This window comes from Martes martes (genome assembly GCF_963455335.1).
Source record: "Martes martes genome assembly, chromosome: 1".
NCBI classification, from domain to species: domain Eukaryota; kingdom Metazoa; phylum Chordata; class Mammalia; order Carnivora; family Mustelidae; genus Martes; species Martes martes.
The window spans coordinates 164,480,212-164,497,355 of NC_137888.1; the positions used below are offsets into that span (position 1 = coordinate 164,480,212).

At 45.1% G+C, this 17,144-nt stretch overlaps 1 protein-coding gene across 2 annotated transcripts in view; it reads right to left on the reverse strand.

Moving 5' to 3' along the window:
• Positions 1–10,899: 10,899 nt before the first annotated feature.
• PPARG (peroxisome proliferator activated receptor gamma) overlaps positions 10,900–17,144 on the reverse strand; it is a 131,528-nt gene continuing 125,283 nt past the window's right edge. For both annotated transcript variants that reach the window (XM_080821667.1, XM_080821666.1), the window contains one exon: positions 10,900–11,349. In XM_080821667.1, coding sequence (XP_080677793.1) covers positions 11,102–11,349 — 248 coding nt within the window. In that variant the 3' untranslated portion in view covers positions 10,900–11,101. The remainder of the gene's footprint in view (positions 11,350–17,144) is intronic.

The following is a 17,144-nucleotide window of genomic DNA, read 5'->3' on the forward strand; positions in this document are numbered from 1 at the left end:
GTCCTGCGGACTTCCTGCCCAGCAGGTAGTGGCGACCCAGGGAGTGAAAGGATGGGATATTAGTCATAGTGTAAACCCTCTTGGGCTCATAAAACCTGGGCAGAGAGCTGGCTCAGGAACCTCCAAAGGCTGCAGGGAGAAAAGCTGATTCCCTAGGGTGGGACTGCAGTGCCCTCGGCTTATCTTCCTAGTCTGGGACTGGAGCGTCTGGCTTCAGTCTTCGGAGTACCTGCCCTGAGGCCTGACTCACGGAGGCAGGTGCGGACAACAGCTTTGTTAAGGTTCCAATAACTCTTGTGGCTCCTGTGAATTTCTAGTTCATAGTGTTTGCGAAGCACTTTCTCCTCCCACGGCCTCATCTATCCTCCAAACAGCCTTGCTGTGTCTATAAAAATGGTTATAACCCCTACTTTATTGTTGAGAAAACTGAGGTCCCAAGGTTTCAGGCCTGAAAAATATGGAACTGAAAAGGAAGAATATCCAGGGAGTCAGACGGGACTGAATTTCAATGACAGCAAGTCTAGCTTTTGGCTCTGGCTGCGGCCCAGGGACATGGGTTGGGGTGAGGCAAAGGGAGGGGAGGGTATTTCCTAGGCTGGGAGCCGGGGGGCAGGCACCTACCGGAAGAAGAGTCTAAGAGTGAAAGAACTCTGGCCTCGGGCCCTGCCATCTGTCTGGGCCACTGCTTCCTGATAATAAAACTCTCTAAAAGTAGAGACAGAAGCTCCGGGGAGTTTTCTGCTGAGTTATGGGAGAGAATAAAGTCCTACGAAGCAGCCAGAACAAGACACACGTCTTCAAGGTGTGTGTGTCTGTGTGTGTGGAGATGGGACTGAAACACCCACTGGGGCCCCATTTATGCAGGTCTTTAAGCCTCTGTTCTTGGGAGTGACCATGAAATGGAGAGAATAGTATTCATCTCTCATGGTCACTGTGTAGGAGAAATGAGATGACATATGTCCTTGCCTGTGGGAGGCTCTTAAGTCCTGGGAGTTGAATGGAATCCTAGTTCTCCAATGGCCCCTAGCATGTCGAAGGCACTCCTGGACATTTAGGGAGCCAGTGGATAAAAAGAAAACAGAGAAAGTGAAAACCTCCTTTTGATTTTGGTGGGAAAACAGGGCTTGGAAAGTCAATGCAAATTTTTGGAATATTTGTTGGTCTTCTCCTTGACTGTCACTGTCCTATGACTGTCCTCACTGCTCTTGCACTGCCACACTTTCTCCTCCAGCCCACCTCACCTCTCAGCTCCAGACACCCATCTCTAACAGCTAACCAGACCCCCTCCTGAATGTCCACTGGGTTCCCAACCTTAGTATTTCTAAAACACAACCTGTTATCCTGCCCTCACCTAAGCCCCCATCTCAATAAAGAGCATGTCCCCATCCTGCTATGTCACCCAGATCAAACCCTGAGAATCACCCTGTAGTGCTCCCCTCTCCCCACCCCTGCATTAAGCAGGCCCTGGAATATTCCTCAACACTGTCCACCTCCTCTGTCCCCATTGCTGATGCCTTCCCCTTGCTCACCTCTTGTCCACATGACAACCAGCATCTCCACAGGTCCCCCCCATCTCCATTTCCTGGCTGGCTGACAGAGTGAATATATCTGATTTGCCACTTCCCTGCTTAAAATCTTCCATGGCTCTCTTCTATGGCTCCCCCTAGGATGAAGTCCAGGCCCCTTCGTCCATTAGTATAAGCCCCAGCCTAATTTGATTCCATTCTGTTCCAGCCATTTCTCCCCCCACCCCCCTACACCCTTCTGTTCCAGCCACAACAAAATAATCATCCTGCCTAACAGGCCTTGTACCTTTGCCCACGAGCCCCTTGTCCGGACACTTCCCTGCCTGGTCAACCCTTATAAATCTTCCCAGTCCATTTCACATGTCACCTCCTCCATGAAGCCTTCCCTTACCCCCATCCAGAGTTAAACCTCTCCTGTGTTTCTACAGCAACAGAAACCATAGACCTCAGATTCTCTGGGAAATTTATGATAACCTATTTTGACGTTGGATTTCGAGTACAATTTTTGGTTAGAAGAGCATGGCTGTCCCAGAGAGCCCTGGCATGCCCGGTCCTCTATCCCAGTGTTTATCACAGTACGAAGATGAGGATGAATTCATATTTGCTAAGTCACAGTGCTGCATGCTTTCAAACCTCATCTCTCTTTCCTTCACAGCAACTTTATGATGTAAGTATGACCTTTCCCAGTTATAAAAGAGGAACTGGAAAACTTTTCTAGTCCAAGGTCATATTTGCCCAAGGTCATACCCCCAAGAAGTGGCAGAGAAAGGGCTTTGAACACACCTGCCTGCCTCCGAACCTTCTTCTTCCTTCCAGTTGTTAGATAATGTTGGCCTTGCCAGCTTAGATGCCTGTCTTCAGGAAAGAGTGAGCTCCTTGATGACCCGGGTCATACCAGGCATATCTGTGTCCCCAGAGCTGTGGACAGAGAATGTCAGTGAACATTTGCTGACACTGAGCTCAAACCCCTTCCTCCTCACCCCTCCCAGGCTGACCATTAGTGACCTTTTTCCCTTTTCAGGCTCTATTTTGGCCAGATTTCCTTTTTCTCAACCATGCAGGGAGCAGGGTTGTGCGACTCCAAGTTTGATTATTAGCCACGAGGTGTTGGGCAAGTACATTCTTTCCCTAAAGGATACTGGGGCTTGTTCTCCTCTGACTAGGGTACATGGATCATCCTTAGGGAGAGCTAAAGCCATGGAAAACATATTGCACCATTCCATGGAGAGTCTTTTTCTCCTTTAATTTTTCAGGTAAGTAGAAATAAAGTCATTTAACTTCTAAGCACTATTTTAGACATTTATTCAAAAAAAATTTTTTGGCACAAACTACAAAGTTTATGTTAACTTTTAGGGTAAAACGTACGCGGGCTGGTTTAGGTTACATGCCTTAGGTCTCCAGGGAATATGGTGGAAAGATGTGGGAAGTACCCCATAAAATTGTGTGGGTTCCCAGCTACCAGGGCCCACCCTGGCTAGGGGTATAAAGAGATGCTGATTGCATCAACCCTCCCTTCTTCCCGCCCTGGTCCCTTGGGTCTTCTCCTACAACTGGTTTGATACAATGGAAGGAACTATGTCTCTGGAGCTAGACAGACCTGACTTTGAATCCTAGAGTGGGAGCTCAGACTTAAAGTTCTCTGTTTCCTTTCAGTATCATGGGCTTAATGATACCACCTAACCATGCTGGATAAACTGTTTGCCCTGCAGATTTGCCCTCCAGCCATCCCTACCCTGCTCTCTGTGCTAGAAGCCTGAATCTTACCGATGGTATCAACGGGGTCTTTTGTTCCCTGGCTACCCGCAGGATCTGGCCAATGGGAGACTCAGGCTGCAGGATGGGAAGAGAGAGGGGAAGGGTATTTATTCCCTAGTTTGCTCTCTGCCATCTGGAGGACAGCAGTGAGAACGTTCCTCACTTCCTTGGGCCACAGCTCTTGCCACTTAGCCCTCTCCTGTGGCTATAGCTTCTTTTAGGTTCCAAAAGCCTTCTCTCCCCTGACTTCAGGGCCCTGGCTAGCCTGGGATTGGGGCGGAGGGGGGAGGTGTCTTGCCACCCTGTAATGGTTTCCTTTAACCCTTCCAAGGTTTGTAAATAGCCCCCGACCCTAAACCGAGCTCTCCCCAGGGGTGCTTTCTGAGTGTACCCTTGTTTTCTGTTGGACCCTGACCCATAAACCACCTCACTGGATTTGGGGTTTGGGGAGGATTGAAGAAATGGCTGCGAAGTGGTTTATAAGTAAAGGTTATACTTGGTGTTCGAGAGGGATAATGGCTGTCATTGGGGACCCACTGGGGAGACTGGGGAGGGGAGAGCGGGCCCTGGGTAGAATCTTGCCAGGAGGCAGCTCCTAAAAACGTCTCCCTTCACCAACAGCCGCTCCCTACCCTGGAGCCCCGGGAGGCCTGGCCAGGGACAGGCTTTTTCAGGGCATGGTTCCTGCCGCTGGGGCAGCCGCGGCAGCATCATCGGTAACACGCCGGACTCCTGGGAGGCCCTCCTGGCCGCATATCATCTGGCAGGCTCTGGTGGCCCGGGAGCCCCAGTGCGGAGCTGCCAGCTCGCTGACTCAGCACAACGCCCCTCTCTCAGCAGCTTGGCTTGGGTGGGAACCAACCAGCCATCCGGCGGCCCCTCCCCGCCCCTTGGAGGCAGCACCCCCTCCGGCTGGAGCAGCTCCAGGCCTCTAATGAGTGCTGGCTGTTGTCTTGTCCAGGCCCCCGCCGCGCTCAGGGAGAACACGCTCAGGCAACAGAGAACACTGTTGGTCAGCCAGAGAACTATGTCTCCCTTCCAGCCTCTCCCCTAGAGGCTCCCAAGGACCCGGAGTGTCAGAGCTGGAAGGACAGCACAGAGCCCCTGACAGGACAGCACAGCAGATGAGGACACTGAGGCCCCCCCAACAAAAGCAATTTCCCCAGGGCCCCCGCAAACCGCTGTCAGAACCCAGGCCAACACTGGACAATTCCTCACAGGCTGGAGTCTCATGATTTCCTCTGTGGTTGAGGACACCGATCACCAAAGGTCCCAGGGCAGAACAAGGGCCTAGCAGATTGTCTGAGGTGGTCTTTAGGAGATTTTAGTTATTGGGGGGCTCTCAGCATGTCACCTTCATGTGACCTCTCATCCTCACAACAATCCTAGAAGGTAGGAATTGGGATCATTGCAAACTAGATGAAGAAGCTGAGACCCAGAGACAGGAAGCAGCTTGCCTGAGGTTGCACAGCCAGTAGGTGGCCGAGTCAGGATTCACACTGAAGTCTTTCATGCCATACGCTGATGGTGCTCTGCCAACCAGGCAACACTGTCTTTGCATCTAGCAGTGTGTAATAGAAAAGAACCCTAGGCAGGGTGGGCCTCAGCAAGCCAGAGGTCTAGCCTCAGCTTTGCCTCTTCCTTTTATTTGTGTAAATTTGGGCTAGCTTCTGTACCTCACTGGGGCTCATTTTCTTATCCGTGAATAATGGTGAGCTGGCCAGCCCTGCTTCCTTCATGTGATATTCTAGAATACCCGCAGGGTAGGTGTATTATTCTCATTTGACAGATAGGGAAACTGAGACCCATTCCTCTATTTGTGTTGAATACATGAGATGAAATTTGCTGAAGGACTTCCTTTGATAGGCCAGGTTCTTTGTCCCCAGAGGGGAGGTGATTGCTTGAGGCCACACATCTAGAAAGTGGCAGAGCCAAGCCTCAAGCTGACAGTGGATACTCTAACATACACTTCATGGCCTCCAGGATTATGCAAAAGTGGCCACAGGATCACGGTTTTCTAACTCTTGCAGAAAGCCACTTGGATTCTCCTTGAGCACAGCCCATGGCACTAAATAGATCCCAGGAATGCTATTCTCCTGGGGACTTTTGGCCTGGAACATATTTACAAAACTCTAGAGGGGATGGAAATATCCCAACCCACTCCCTACAGACCCAAATTAGCAATTTTCTTATTCTTTATAACCTCTCTGGAAATGCAAACTATGTAATATTGGTCTAAAATTAGGAGCATAAGTCACAAGAGAAAAGTCCCACTCCTTTGGATAAAATATTTTCTTAGCCTCATACTGGCATTTTTTCTAAACCAGAACACGGCAGTTGTCTTTCAAATAATTATTTTCTCCTAGTGCGTATGGACTGGAAGCAAAATGCTTTGGAGAGAACGTATTTTTCACTGTACTGGGAAATGTTGAAATCCAATCCCTTTTACCTGGCTTTCAATTGATTCAGGTAAGGCCTAGAATAATTGAACAGGAAGAGCCTGTTCTATGAGCCCAGGATGCCTTCTTGAATGAAGGGCACCTTAATAATAACAACGGCCATAACGTTATCTGTAGCCAACACAGATTGACAGTAAAGATGTGCCAAGGCGCTGTGTGAAGTGTTTTATAGCCACTATTACGTTTAATCCTCAGGATTACTTATAAGATGGGTATTATTGTCCATTTTACATTTGAGGGCAATTAAGGCATAGAGAGGTTAAGAGATTGACCCAAAGTCATATGGCTATGGGACAAGTAGTGGTAGAGTTAGAATTTTAACCCAAAGCTGTGTATCTCTGAAGTCCAAACTACGGTAATGTCTTTGTAACAGGTCTACATACTACGTGCCAGACACAGTCCTGAATGACTCACATAATAACCTTTTGACCATCACAATAATCCCTCTAAGAACTTCGCCCCATCCTTTTTCTTTGCTCCTCAGTGCGGAGACACGCACTAGTTTCAAGTTTGTCATGCCCTTCGAGATTCTCTTATTGGGCTGCTGATCCCACTAGGGGCTGTGCCAGGTTGGTAAGAGTATGTGTGAAATTTAACACCTTTGAATAAATTAATCCTAGTAGAGGCCTAGGGCCTTGGGCATATTACTTAACTTCTTTGATCCTCAGCCTTCTCATCTGTCATTTGAATGAGCTAGCTCCTTTGAGCTTGAATTTACTAGAATTCTATGACAAATGCTGGGCTTGTCAGGAAATAAGTGTAGGGCATGAAGGTTTTGTTGCATGGGGGTAGATGTGACTCGCCATCAAGGCAGAGGAACGTTGTGGGTTAGGGGGATATGAGGTTCCAGCTCCTAGGAGCAGTAGGGAATGGACAGCAAGGGGCGGGGGGCAGGGTCCTTCAGCTAGCCAGAAGACTTGAGCCAAAAGACTGTCACCTGACTAAAGAGGACACAGTGAGTCAGAGCCTCTCCGGGGCGGGAAGAAGCATGTGGTCCTATGTGTGACCCTGGGACCAGAGCTTGTCCTACCAGATGGAAATCACCATCTGGGGCTTGGAAGGGAGAGAGTTCCCCATCCCTTCGGGTAGTTGTTTGGGGGTTGGACAGCCATTGGAAGCCCTGTAGAGGGGAGCTGACCTGTAGAGAGCAGACTTCCCAACGTGTAGACTTGATCATGTCCCTCTTCTCCCTGCCCCATCCACTGGATCCCAGTTGCTTATGAATACAGTCCAAGGTATCTCCTTACCATGTGGGTGAGGCTTGTTACAATCTGATGCTGACTTGGCCACATTCACTTCTCACTCTCTCAGTTATGGTAGTCATGCCTAACTTCTTGCTGTTTTCTGAACACATGACGTGTTTACACTCCTGAATCCACCCATATCCCCCTTGAATCCTCTTTCACACCTCTAGCCAACTCATCCCTTTGGCTGAGCTATAATTATGCATCGACTTTGTCAACAGATCATGAGCCCCTTGAGGGCAGGGCCTAGTCACACTCCTGTTCATATGGTGGGTTGGGGACTGGAGTATGAGCTGTGTACAGACTAACGAATGAGGTGGGATTAGATGACATCTGACAGGCTCTGTGCTAAGATCCTGCTATTTTAGTTCATTTCAATAAGCATAAAAATGGTGGGCCTACCATGTACAATCACACAGTAAGGATTTGATACACAGATAGTAACAGTACTAATCACGTGAACAGAGACAACAGGAGCCAGGGCCAGGAACGAGGATGTGGAGAGGAGAGAGAAAAATAGGGAGGTGGCTACCTAGTGAAGACAGCCTTGGTTTGTCTCATGGCCCCAAACTAGTCCAATGAGTGGGTGGGAAAGAGGAAAGAGAAAGCAATAGGGATGGATGATCCTGCTGGCAACGAATTTTGGTTCTTTTGGGATTTAGAACTGAAATTGGCTTTCTTTAGAAGCCTCCACCCCTGCTCCCCAGTGGGTATTTTTAAGGGAATAGGTATCTGGGGGCCAATTTCCAACCCCCTCTCATCCTTGGCCTGCTGTATCAGCAACAGTTAGTAACAGATAATCCAGCAAGTAGGGCCCGCCCACAAAAAGCATTTGCCTTGGGTAACCTCCGGGGAAATGAGGAAAAGTCACTGGAATCCAGTAGCAAGTAAGCAGGCCTACCACAGAAGCCTAGTTCCCCCACATCCCTTTTTCTCTTCAGTGGCATTGATGTAGCTGTCCTCCCGGTTTCTGCCCCCTGGGTTATCAATCAGAATTTGAAGTGTGGCTTCAGCTAGAGCTTCCCAACTCTTTGAGTTCCCACTAAAGACCCCCATCCTCTTGCTCCTCACCCAAATTTTGAAAGTCAGAAAACTCAGATAAGCCCAGTTTTTGACGGTGGCTAGAGACAATGGGGTGTGCAGATATGGTCTCTCCCATGGATACCCCGCTGTTCCTCTGCTTCACGGACAGCAAAAGCTGGGATGGCAGGGGGCTGGTGGGGTGAGCCAGGCCAGATTCAAGGGCAGTGCTGGGGCTAGGGCTCTTTTGGGAATCTTGAAACCCCCTTCCCTCCCTTTTTTGGACTCTTGACCAAAGTTACTTTTCTTCCTATTTTTATTAACACAAATCCCTAAGTGTGTTTATGTCCGGAGAAAGTACTATGAATAACTGATGATACATTTGTTGATTAACTTGTGAATCATCCTGGGGGGAAAAGGAGACTGGAGAAAGGAGCAGGAGCTTTGGAGACTTGCAGAAGATGTGTCGTAAAATATTTAGCAAATGATAGTCCAAACCACAGGGAAGAAGTCAGAGAGATGGGAACTCGCAAGCTGCCAGGGTTTAAAAGCTATTTAATGCTAACCATCCATGCCAAAGAGCTGAGAGTGTCTCCCTCCCTCCCCCCATTGGCAGCCACAGCTCCGAGAATGTGGAAAGGGTTTGGACCGGCTGCACGGTGCTGGTGGGAACAGAGAGCAGGCAGCGTGCTGAAAGACTTTTTGTTTGAGAAAGCTTGTAAACAAGGGATCTCCTCTGAGGTGGTATCCTCACCTCGTCTACTGCTCACACGTTCTTTTCTTTCTTTTTTCCTCAAGATCTGCCGGATGATAAACTCTCCACATGGAACAGTAACGGAGCCTCTGGTCAGTCATGGGGATATTTCAGAATATCCTGATGTTTGGCATCAAGGTAAAAAGAGCCATGTGACGGACTGAGTTTGTTACTCTTCTTCCCGGTGTTTTGATAACACTTCAAAAATGACTTCAGTCACTTGTCCCCAAGTGCTGAGGTTGTAGTGAAAGTTTTGAGCTAGGAGGTCATGGCTCCAAAAACGGTTAGGGGTCTTACGTTTTAAGGGCTGTGGTGAGATCTCCCTTCTGTAATTGACTGCTTGGAGATGTTTATTTTGGGGTAAAGGATGAAAAGATCTTGCCTGATATTTTGGCCTGAAAGCCTCAGATGTGAAGTTAGGTTCTCCCAAGTATCAGTGCTTTATTTATAAAGAAAGATAAACTAAGGGAGAAGCAGCAGGGAAGTACTTAAAGTCAGTGGATATAACCATCCTGGGGAGAAAAAGCACAGGAAAGTTTGTCTACAACGTACCCTTCAAAGTCGCAGTATCATGAGTTCACAGGGAAACAATGCTAGTGAATTCAGTGGCTTCGATCAATGAGCCTATTAATGTGCCAAGAAGGTCCTGCTTTTAGGGAACACACTGTCTGCATGCTGGGGAGCCATGGGTCACCTGAATGATATAGCTAATTAGCTTTTGAGGTTAGAAAAGCAGATCTCTGGGCAAGGTGGTCCCAAGGAAGACCACAGGAATAATTTTAGCAAAACTGGTCCGGGGGCACCTGGGTGGCTCAGTGGGTTAAGCCTCTGCCTTCAGCTCAAGTCCTGATCTCAGAGTTCATGGGATCGAGCCCCACATTGGGCTCTCTGTTCGGCAGGGAGCCTGCTTCCCCCGCCACCTCTGCTTATTTGTGATCTCTGTCAAATAAGTAAATAAAATCTTAAAAAACAAAAACAAAAACAACTGGTCCATGTGCATCAGAACCAGAATGTGGCTCTCTCCCTTATTCATGTTTGGTTTTGGTTCCTCTTGTTGCTGTTGCTCCTGTTTTGCTTTCCTGGAATGTCTCTTCTCCTACTCTCTACCTATCCCAAACCCCACACACCCTCTGGGCCCACTTTAATGAATTTAGAGTCACACTTAACTATTCCAAGCTTCATTAATCCTTATTTCCTTCAAACCCTTACCATACTTGGAGCCATGTCTGGGCACATGATTATATGGAGTATTTTAATCTGTTTTTAAGAAAGAGCAATCTTTTCCCTTCAGTTAAACTCCAACTTCTTTTTGGTAGGTACCAAATCTTCCAACATCTGTTACCCACAGCTTCTAGCAATGCCTACCCTGGTATATGGGGTATGTGTCAGTATCCTGTCAGCAGGCTGCTCATGGTGAGTGAAAATCCTGACTGGGGTTAGGGGAAGAAGACTGGATTCTTGGTAGGCTAGAGCTATGCCCCAGACGTGCACATCCAGGGTTAAGAAACACATGCTCTGAAAAGTTTTTGGTCCTGAGGTTTCCCTTCTTTTCTTAGTTGTAATTGTTAAGGCTGATGGGAGGGTTCAGAAACGTTGTGAGTGGAGTGGAAAGTTAATCTACTGAGAATGAAAGTCGATCAGCAGGGGCGCCTGGGTGGCTCAGTGGGTTAAGCCTCTGCCTTCGGCTCAGGTCATGATCTCAGGGTCCTGGGATTGAGCCCCGCATCAGGCTCTCTGCTCAGCATGGAGCCTGCTTCTCCCCCACTCCTCTCTGCCTGCCTCTCTGCCTACTTGTGATCTCTGTCTGTCAAATAAATACATAAAATCTTAAAAAAAGAAAAAAAAAGAAAGTTGATCAGCAGTGCCATTCACATTTTTAAAAATGTGTAAGAAAGAAGAAAATGGGGTGCCTGGGTGGCTCAGTTGGTTGAGGCACAGTGTCTGTTCTCTCCCTTTCAGTCTGCTCCTACCCCCACTCATGCTCTCTCTCGAATAAATAAATCTTAAAAGAAGAAGAAGAAGAAAAGTAAAGGAAGGAAGAAGGGAAGGAAGAAAGAACGGACTTAAAAGGAAATAAGCCTTGTGGCGGAAGTGAAGTAGGGGATGTGTAAGACTCAGGTCTCAAATACAACCAGCAATTTCATCATGTGGTAATTTTTAATATTAAAAGTAAATTGTAAATGTATCTTTATAAACAATATGCATAAAATAGATCTATTATTCTAAAACCTTTTCCTTTTAAAATGCTTTTTCACAGTAAATTTTTTAGGTGTCAGATTTCCCCTCAAAATAATAGTGCAATTGGAAGAAGGAACACATGGTCAGTGAACTCGGACTTCTCTGCTAATACAAGTCCTTGTATATTTCCTGTAGGAGCGGGTGAAGACTCATGTCTGTCTCTGTTTTCTTTATGACTTGCAATAGCTGCACATGTTCTGTTACAATCTGTCTGAGGTCTGTCATTTTCTGGAGCAGCTTGGCAAAGAGCTGGGAGGACTCAGGGTGGTTCATCTTGAGCTGGAGCTCCAAGGCTTGCAGCAGGTTGTCCTGGATGTCCTCGATGGGCTTCACATTCAGCAAACCTGGGCGGTCTGGGGGAGGAGAAGAACAAGAGGTTCAGTGACAGACTCCTCTGGCCCCTACATCGGAGGCATCTTCAGCCCAACTAAATTACCCGACTTTTTGTTGGCTTATTTTGTTCTGGTTCTAGAATAAGGTGGGGAGGGAGGGTAAGTAGACAGCGGGCAAGAAGTGCATATGGGAGGATGGACTGAAACCAAGACTATCACTGGTCTTTCCAGGGGCATGGTTTCCTGGATGGGGTTAACTCTGCCTGATCAGTTGACATAACACAATGGCAATGCAATCCTCTCCCCAGACTGAGGACTCTTCTGCCAGGATGTTTCTGTCACTCAGAAATCTCATTTTCAGCTGCTGCCTCTTCTTTATGAGTGTGTTTTATAACCTTACTACTTACCTTCTCACCACAGCTGTTGATATGCTTTTAAAACCAGCACTGTCTTCTTTTTCCCTTAACGTGGCATATACATTCTCAATGAGACAAGACATAGTTTTTATTTTTTATTTTTTATTTTTTTTTATTTTTTTAAAGATTTCATTTATTTATTTGACAGAGAGAGAGAGAGATCACAAGTAGGCAGAGAGGCAGGCAGAGAGAGTGAGAGAGGGAAGCAGGCTCCCTGCCGAGCAGAGAGCCCGACGTGGGACTCGATCCCAGGACCCTGAGATCATGACCCAAGCCGAAGGCAGCGGCTCAAACCACTGAGCCACCCAGGCGCCCCAAGACATAGTTTTTAAATACTGGTACAGTTTGGAAGGATAGAGCCTCTAGATTTTAACAAGGGTTTCTTCTGAGTGGTGAGGCAATTTTCACTTTCTTCTTTATATTCTCCTTATCTGAATTTTTAAATGGTGAACTTAAATTACCTTTAAACTTTTTATGTTTTTCTTCATGCACATCTTGTAAGATGCATCCCTAATTATAGTGTCTTTTACTTCTTTATTTTTTTGCTTTATAGTATTCTATAATATTCATTTTCTTTTCTAATCTAGCCCTGCTGGTCGTTACAAAAAATTTATTCATTTTGGTATACTGAATATATTCCAATTTCCTAAGCTTTTGTCAATTCAAATAATTTTTATCATGGATTTATTTTCCTATTTTGGATAGACTATTACATCTTCAAATAATGATAGTTTCATTTATTTCTTCTTTTCCAGTGTTTACACTTCTCATTTCTTTTTCTTGCCATAGTGTATTGGCCAATACCTCTAATATGGTATTAAATAGTCATAGTGGGGGCGCCTGGGTGGCTCAGTGGGTTAAGCCTCTGCCTTCAGCTCAGGTCATGATCCCAGACTCCTGGGATCGAGCCCCACATCAGGATCTCTGCTCAGTGGGGAGCCTGCTTCCCCCTCGCTCTCTCTCTGTGTGCTGCCCTGCCTACTTGTAATCCCTCTCTCTGTCAAATAAATAAAATATTAAAAAAAAATAGTCATAGTGGTAGGATGTATTCTTGTTTTATTCCTAACCATGACAAAAATACTTCTAATGGCTTACTAAAAGAATGATGTTTACTATAGATCATGGTGGATACATTTTACCCCTGGCTTTCCAAGAGTTATAAAGTTTTTTAATTAGTTTAGTCAGGAATGTTGTGGCATCTCCTCAAATTCTTTAAATTTTTTCTCTCTAAAGAGATGACCAAATGGTTTTATCTTAATCTAGTAAATTATATTAATAGATTTCCTTATATCACTGTGCTCATTTGCTCTTATTTTATTCAGGGTTTTAAAATTTGTGAGATTGGTCCACAGTTGTCTTTTTTGTGCCATCCTTTGTCTATTTTTTTTTGTAATAAATATTAACTAGCTTCTAGACCGAGTTGAGGAATTTTACTTCTGTTTCTATGTAGTAATGATCTGTTCCCTGATGGCTTCTTGGCGTTCACTGGCAGAACCATCTGATCCTGATGGCAAATCTTTGGCTACTTTTAATTTTTCTCCTATAGCTTTTTAATCGCTTTAGTAAAGAGCTTAGTCAAGATTTAGGGAAGACTGTTTACTCTTTATAAAAGTAAAATTCTGTAATTCATATTGGAATAATATTGTATATAATATTCTCTCAAAATCTGAAATCTTATTTTAATTTAGAACTGAACGCTTTTTATTTTGTATATTCTCTCATTAAAAAATCTGATTTGCTAAAGGCTTTTTTTTTCTTTTTAAAGAAACACAACTTTTGGTTTTATTCATCACTCTTTTTAAAAATTCCATTTTGTTTTCAATTTAATTTATTCTTTTGACTTCCTTTAGGTCTATTTTTCCCTCTTTTTCTAGCTTCTTGAGTTGAATGCTTAATTCATTTAGTTTTAGTATTTCTTGTTTTCTGATAGATACATTTAAAGCTTTAAAATTTCCTCTGTCACTTTGGTCTCACCGTGCAGGCTTGGGTAAATAGTATGTTCACAGCTCTTTCTTAAATAGTCTTATTATTTTGATTTCATTTTTAATCTGAGAGTTTTAATTTCCAAGTGGAAAGTCTGGGTGTTTTTGTTTTCTAACCACTAAGTTTTATTTTCTAATTTCTGTTTGTTGCACTGAGATTAGAACATAAGGTTTCCTCATTAAAGTTCACCAAAGGGATGCAGGGTTTTTGTATACCATTCAGGACACTCACCTGATACCTTGTGTTGATTCCAAATTTTAGCTCTTGAAGGCTATTCACCCTTGTTTTCTAACTTTATCTTCTCCCCTTCCCTGTAAACTAAAGCACTGTATAAGGGCTTTTACTTGCCTTTTATTTATTTAAAAAATTTTTAAAGATTGTATTTATTTATTTGAGAGAGAGTGTGCATGCAACACAAGTAGGGGGAGTGGCAGAGGGAGAAGGAGAAGCGGGCTCCCTGTAGTGTGGCTCCATCCCAGGACTCCGGGATCATGACCTGAGCTGAAGGTAGATGCTTAACTGACTGAGCCACCCAGATGCCCCTAAAATTTTTTTTTTTTTTTTATTTTAAGTGATCTCTACACCCTCACATGGGGCTTGAACTCATGACCCTGAGATCAAGAGTGGCAAGCTCTACTGACAAAGCCAGCCAGGTACCCCTAGTTTATCTTTTAATACCTTTCATCCTCTAGCCTCACTTTCTGAAACCATCCTTTTGTTCCAGCCATATTAAGGTATTACCATACTAAGTCCCTCAAACATCCTATTTTCTGTCATGACTGTGCTTAGGCAGAGTCTGTTCCTCCCTCCTGAAACAGTCTTCTTTTCCCTTCACCCAACTTACTGACTTCAACCTGTTCCTCAAAATACAGCCAGTGTTACTCTGTTCTAGGAACACTCTTGACTTTAGCTCTTCCTCTCCCCTGTTCTCCCAACCCCCTTTCTCTGGATCCTGTAGCACCCTATAAACACTTCAATCTCCACCATACTAGTAGATTACATTTACTGAATGGTTATCATTTTCCAAAGAAAGTGCTAAAGGCTTTATACACATTACATCATTTGATCTTCACAGTATCTCCATGAGGCCCTTGTTCTATGGAGAGAAGAATTAAGATTTAGAGAAAGGCTTGCCCAAGGTCTGCCACTTCCTAATAAATGGTGGAACTGAAATTCAAATCTAAGTTTAATTTCAAATGCTGTATTATAAGTATATAGTATTTATAAATTGTATGATAAGTACTGATTTTTCTTCTTTATGTCCCCTATGAGGTCATGAGGTATCAGAGGGCACACTATGTCTTGATCATCTCTGAGCCTCTGGTGGAAACACAGGAAGTACTTAGTTGGCTGAGTTAATGAGTGAGAAGGTTGTTCTGGCTAAGAGTCCTGGATTGAAAAGTACAATTCTCCTGGTTGGTGAACAAGCCTAAAGGCAGGATCACTACACAATGAAGAAGTCTCCTGTAAAGTGTTTTCCTGTATCTAATAAACTCTAGTAACCTTTATCTATTGAGGTGAGGTACAGGAGAGAAATGTTAGCTGGTCTCACGGTGGGATTTTCAGAACTCTAAAGATTCTCTAAAATTAAGTTTATTTTCATTCTTTTTTTTTTTCCTTTTTATTTACAGAAGGAAACTTTGGGTTGAATTTTTTTTTTCTAACTTCTTATTCCATTGACTGGAATAAGTATCCTCCCCATATCGCCTCTCCCCCCACCCCCAACCAACATTTAACTTTGGAACCATCAGCAAAATTCTCAGATTCTAAGAATGAAACAAATGATGTAGTCCTGGCTTAGAGAATCATGCCCCTGGAGGACCTGCGCCTTTCTCACAATTGCCACGCAATCATGAAAACCCTGATGCTTTAGCCTCTCACAGATCCTGGACTGGTGCCTTTGGTTTAATGACTGCTGATCCTCTTTCTGACAAATGTTCCAGATTTCAAAGGCTCTCAGCTATGCAAATGCACGTGCATCTGAAGTGGCAGCATTTTGTGTGAAGGCAGGTGTTGAATGTGGCCCTTCCAAGGGCTGGGACCCCACACCCTTGTGTTGAACCTCTGTTCACTGGGCACTGGCTCCTTAGAACCCTATCTCCTTCTTCCTTCCTCTTGGGCAGCATCAGTCAAAACTTCTGCTGAAGAGATTACATTAATCTAGTAGGTTTCATTTATCATGACAGCTCAAACAACCAAACCCTAAAATGTAGCTGATCAGGCTTGCTGGAAACTCTTGGCTTCAGTGCAGTATAATGGAACTGGCTCCTTTAGGAGTGGAGAAGGATCTGGTTTGGATTTTAAATCCCTCTTTGGCAAATTATTTTTTTTTATTATGTGACAGATGAAGTTTGGCTGAATGGCTGAAATTCCGTGGCCACTGATTTATATTTTCTCCAGTGACGAGTTAGATCATTTACAGATCTGTCCCTGTCCCCTTTACTGAGCTTCAGTCAAGGCAAAATGGAGCACCACTGAATGGAAAAAGTAGTACACTTTAACAGCTCTGTGACCCTGGGCAAACTGATCAAGGTCACTGCACCTGGATTTTCTATTCTGTAAATATGTAATTCACATAATTAAACTGGGAAAATACACTCAAAATGTGATTACAAAAGTACATTAATAGGTTTACACTTCAAATTTAAAACACTTGGCTTCTTTAAAAAAGTAAAAAGCTAGCTTCCCTTGGTCTTAAAGCAATCCCTAGAATCAAAGGCAAAAGGGATTTGTCAAGGTTGCTTCCCACCTTCTATCCTGTTGGAAGGACTTCACTCCCCCTCTCCTTTTTCTCCTTCCACACTTTCTTTCCACACACATTCAAACCCTTGCGGGCTAAGCTGGACACCACAAATATGCCATGGTAGTCTACGGAAGTACCCAGAGCCCTCCTGGGTCCTCACCCTTCCCTCTCCACTCCCCAGTGCCTGCTAAGCTACTGTTTTTAGAAGGCCCGTCTGAGATGTTCTTCCTGCACCTTGCTGAGTGTCAGAGTCGAGGTCTGGAATTGCATCAGGGTCAAAGGGCCCTATTTACTGGCCTAGGCTGCCTAGAAGGCTCTTTTGGGAAAGTGAGTGTTGACTCACACACTCCAGGACACAACGCTCGAGGAAGCTGGAGTCAATTACTGGTTTCTAACTCCCAGGCTGCAAAGAATTGGGAAAGCAACCTTTCCGGTCCCCACTCAGACAGCGCTGGAACTGATTACAGAGAGCTGCTGATTATGAGGAAACCTACAAAACCCCCACCATGTCTAGATCTGGCTCCGTCATGGGGAGAGCTATCTGAAGATTTCAATTCTCTTGACCCTCCTGGGATCTGTCCACCTGGGCCAGGCATTTCCTGAGCACAGATTTTCACAGGAGGTGTCTGGGGGAACCAGAGGGCCTCAGTGGAGTCTCCTGAAGGGAAGCCAGA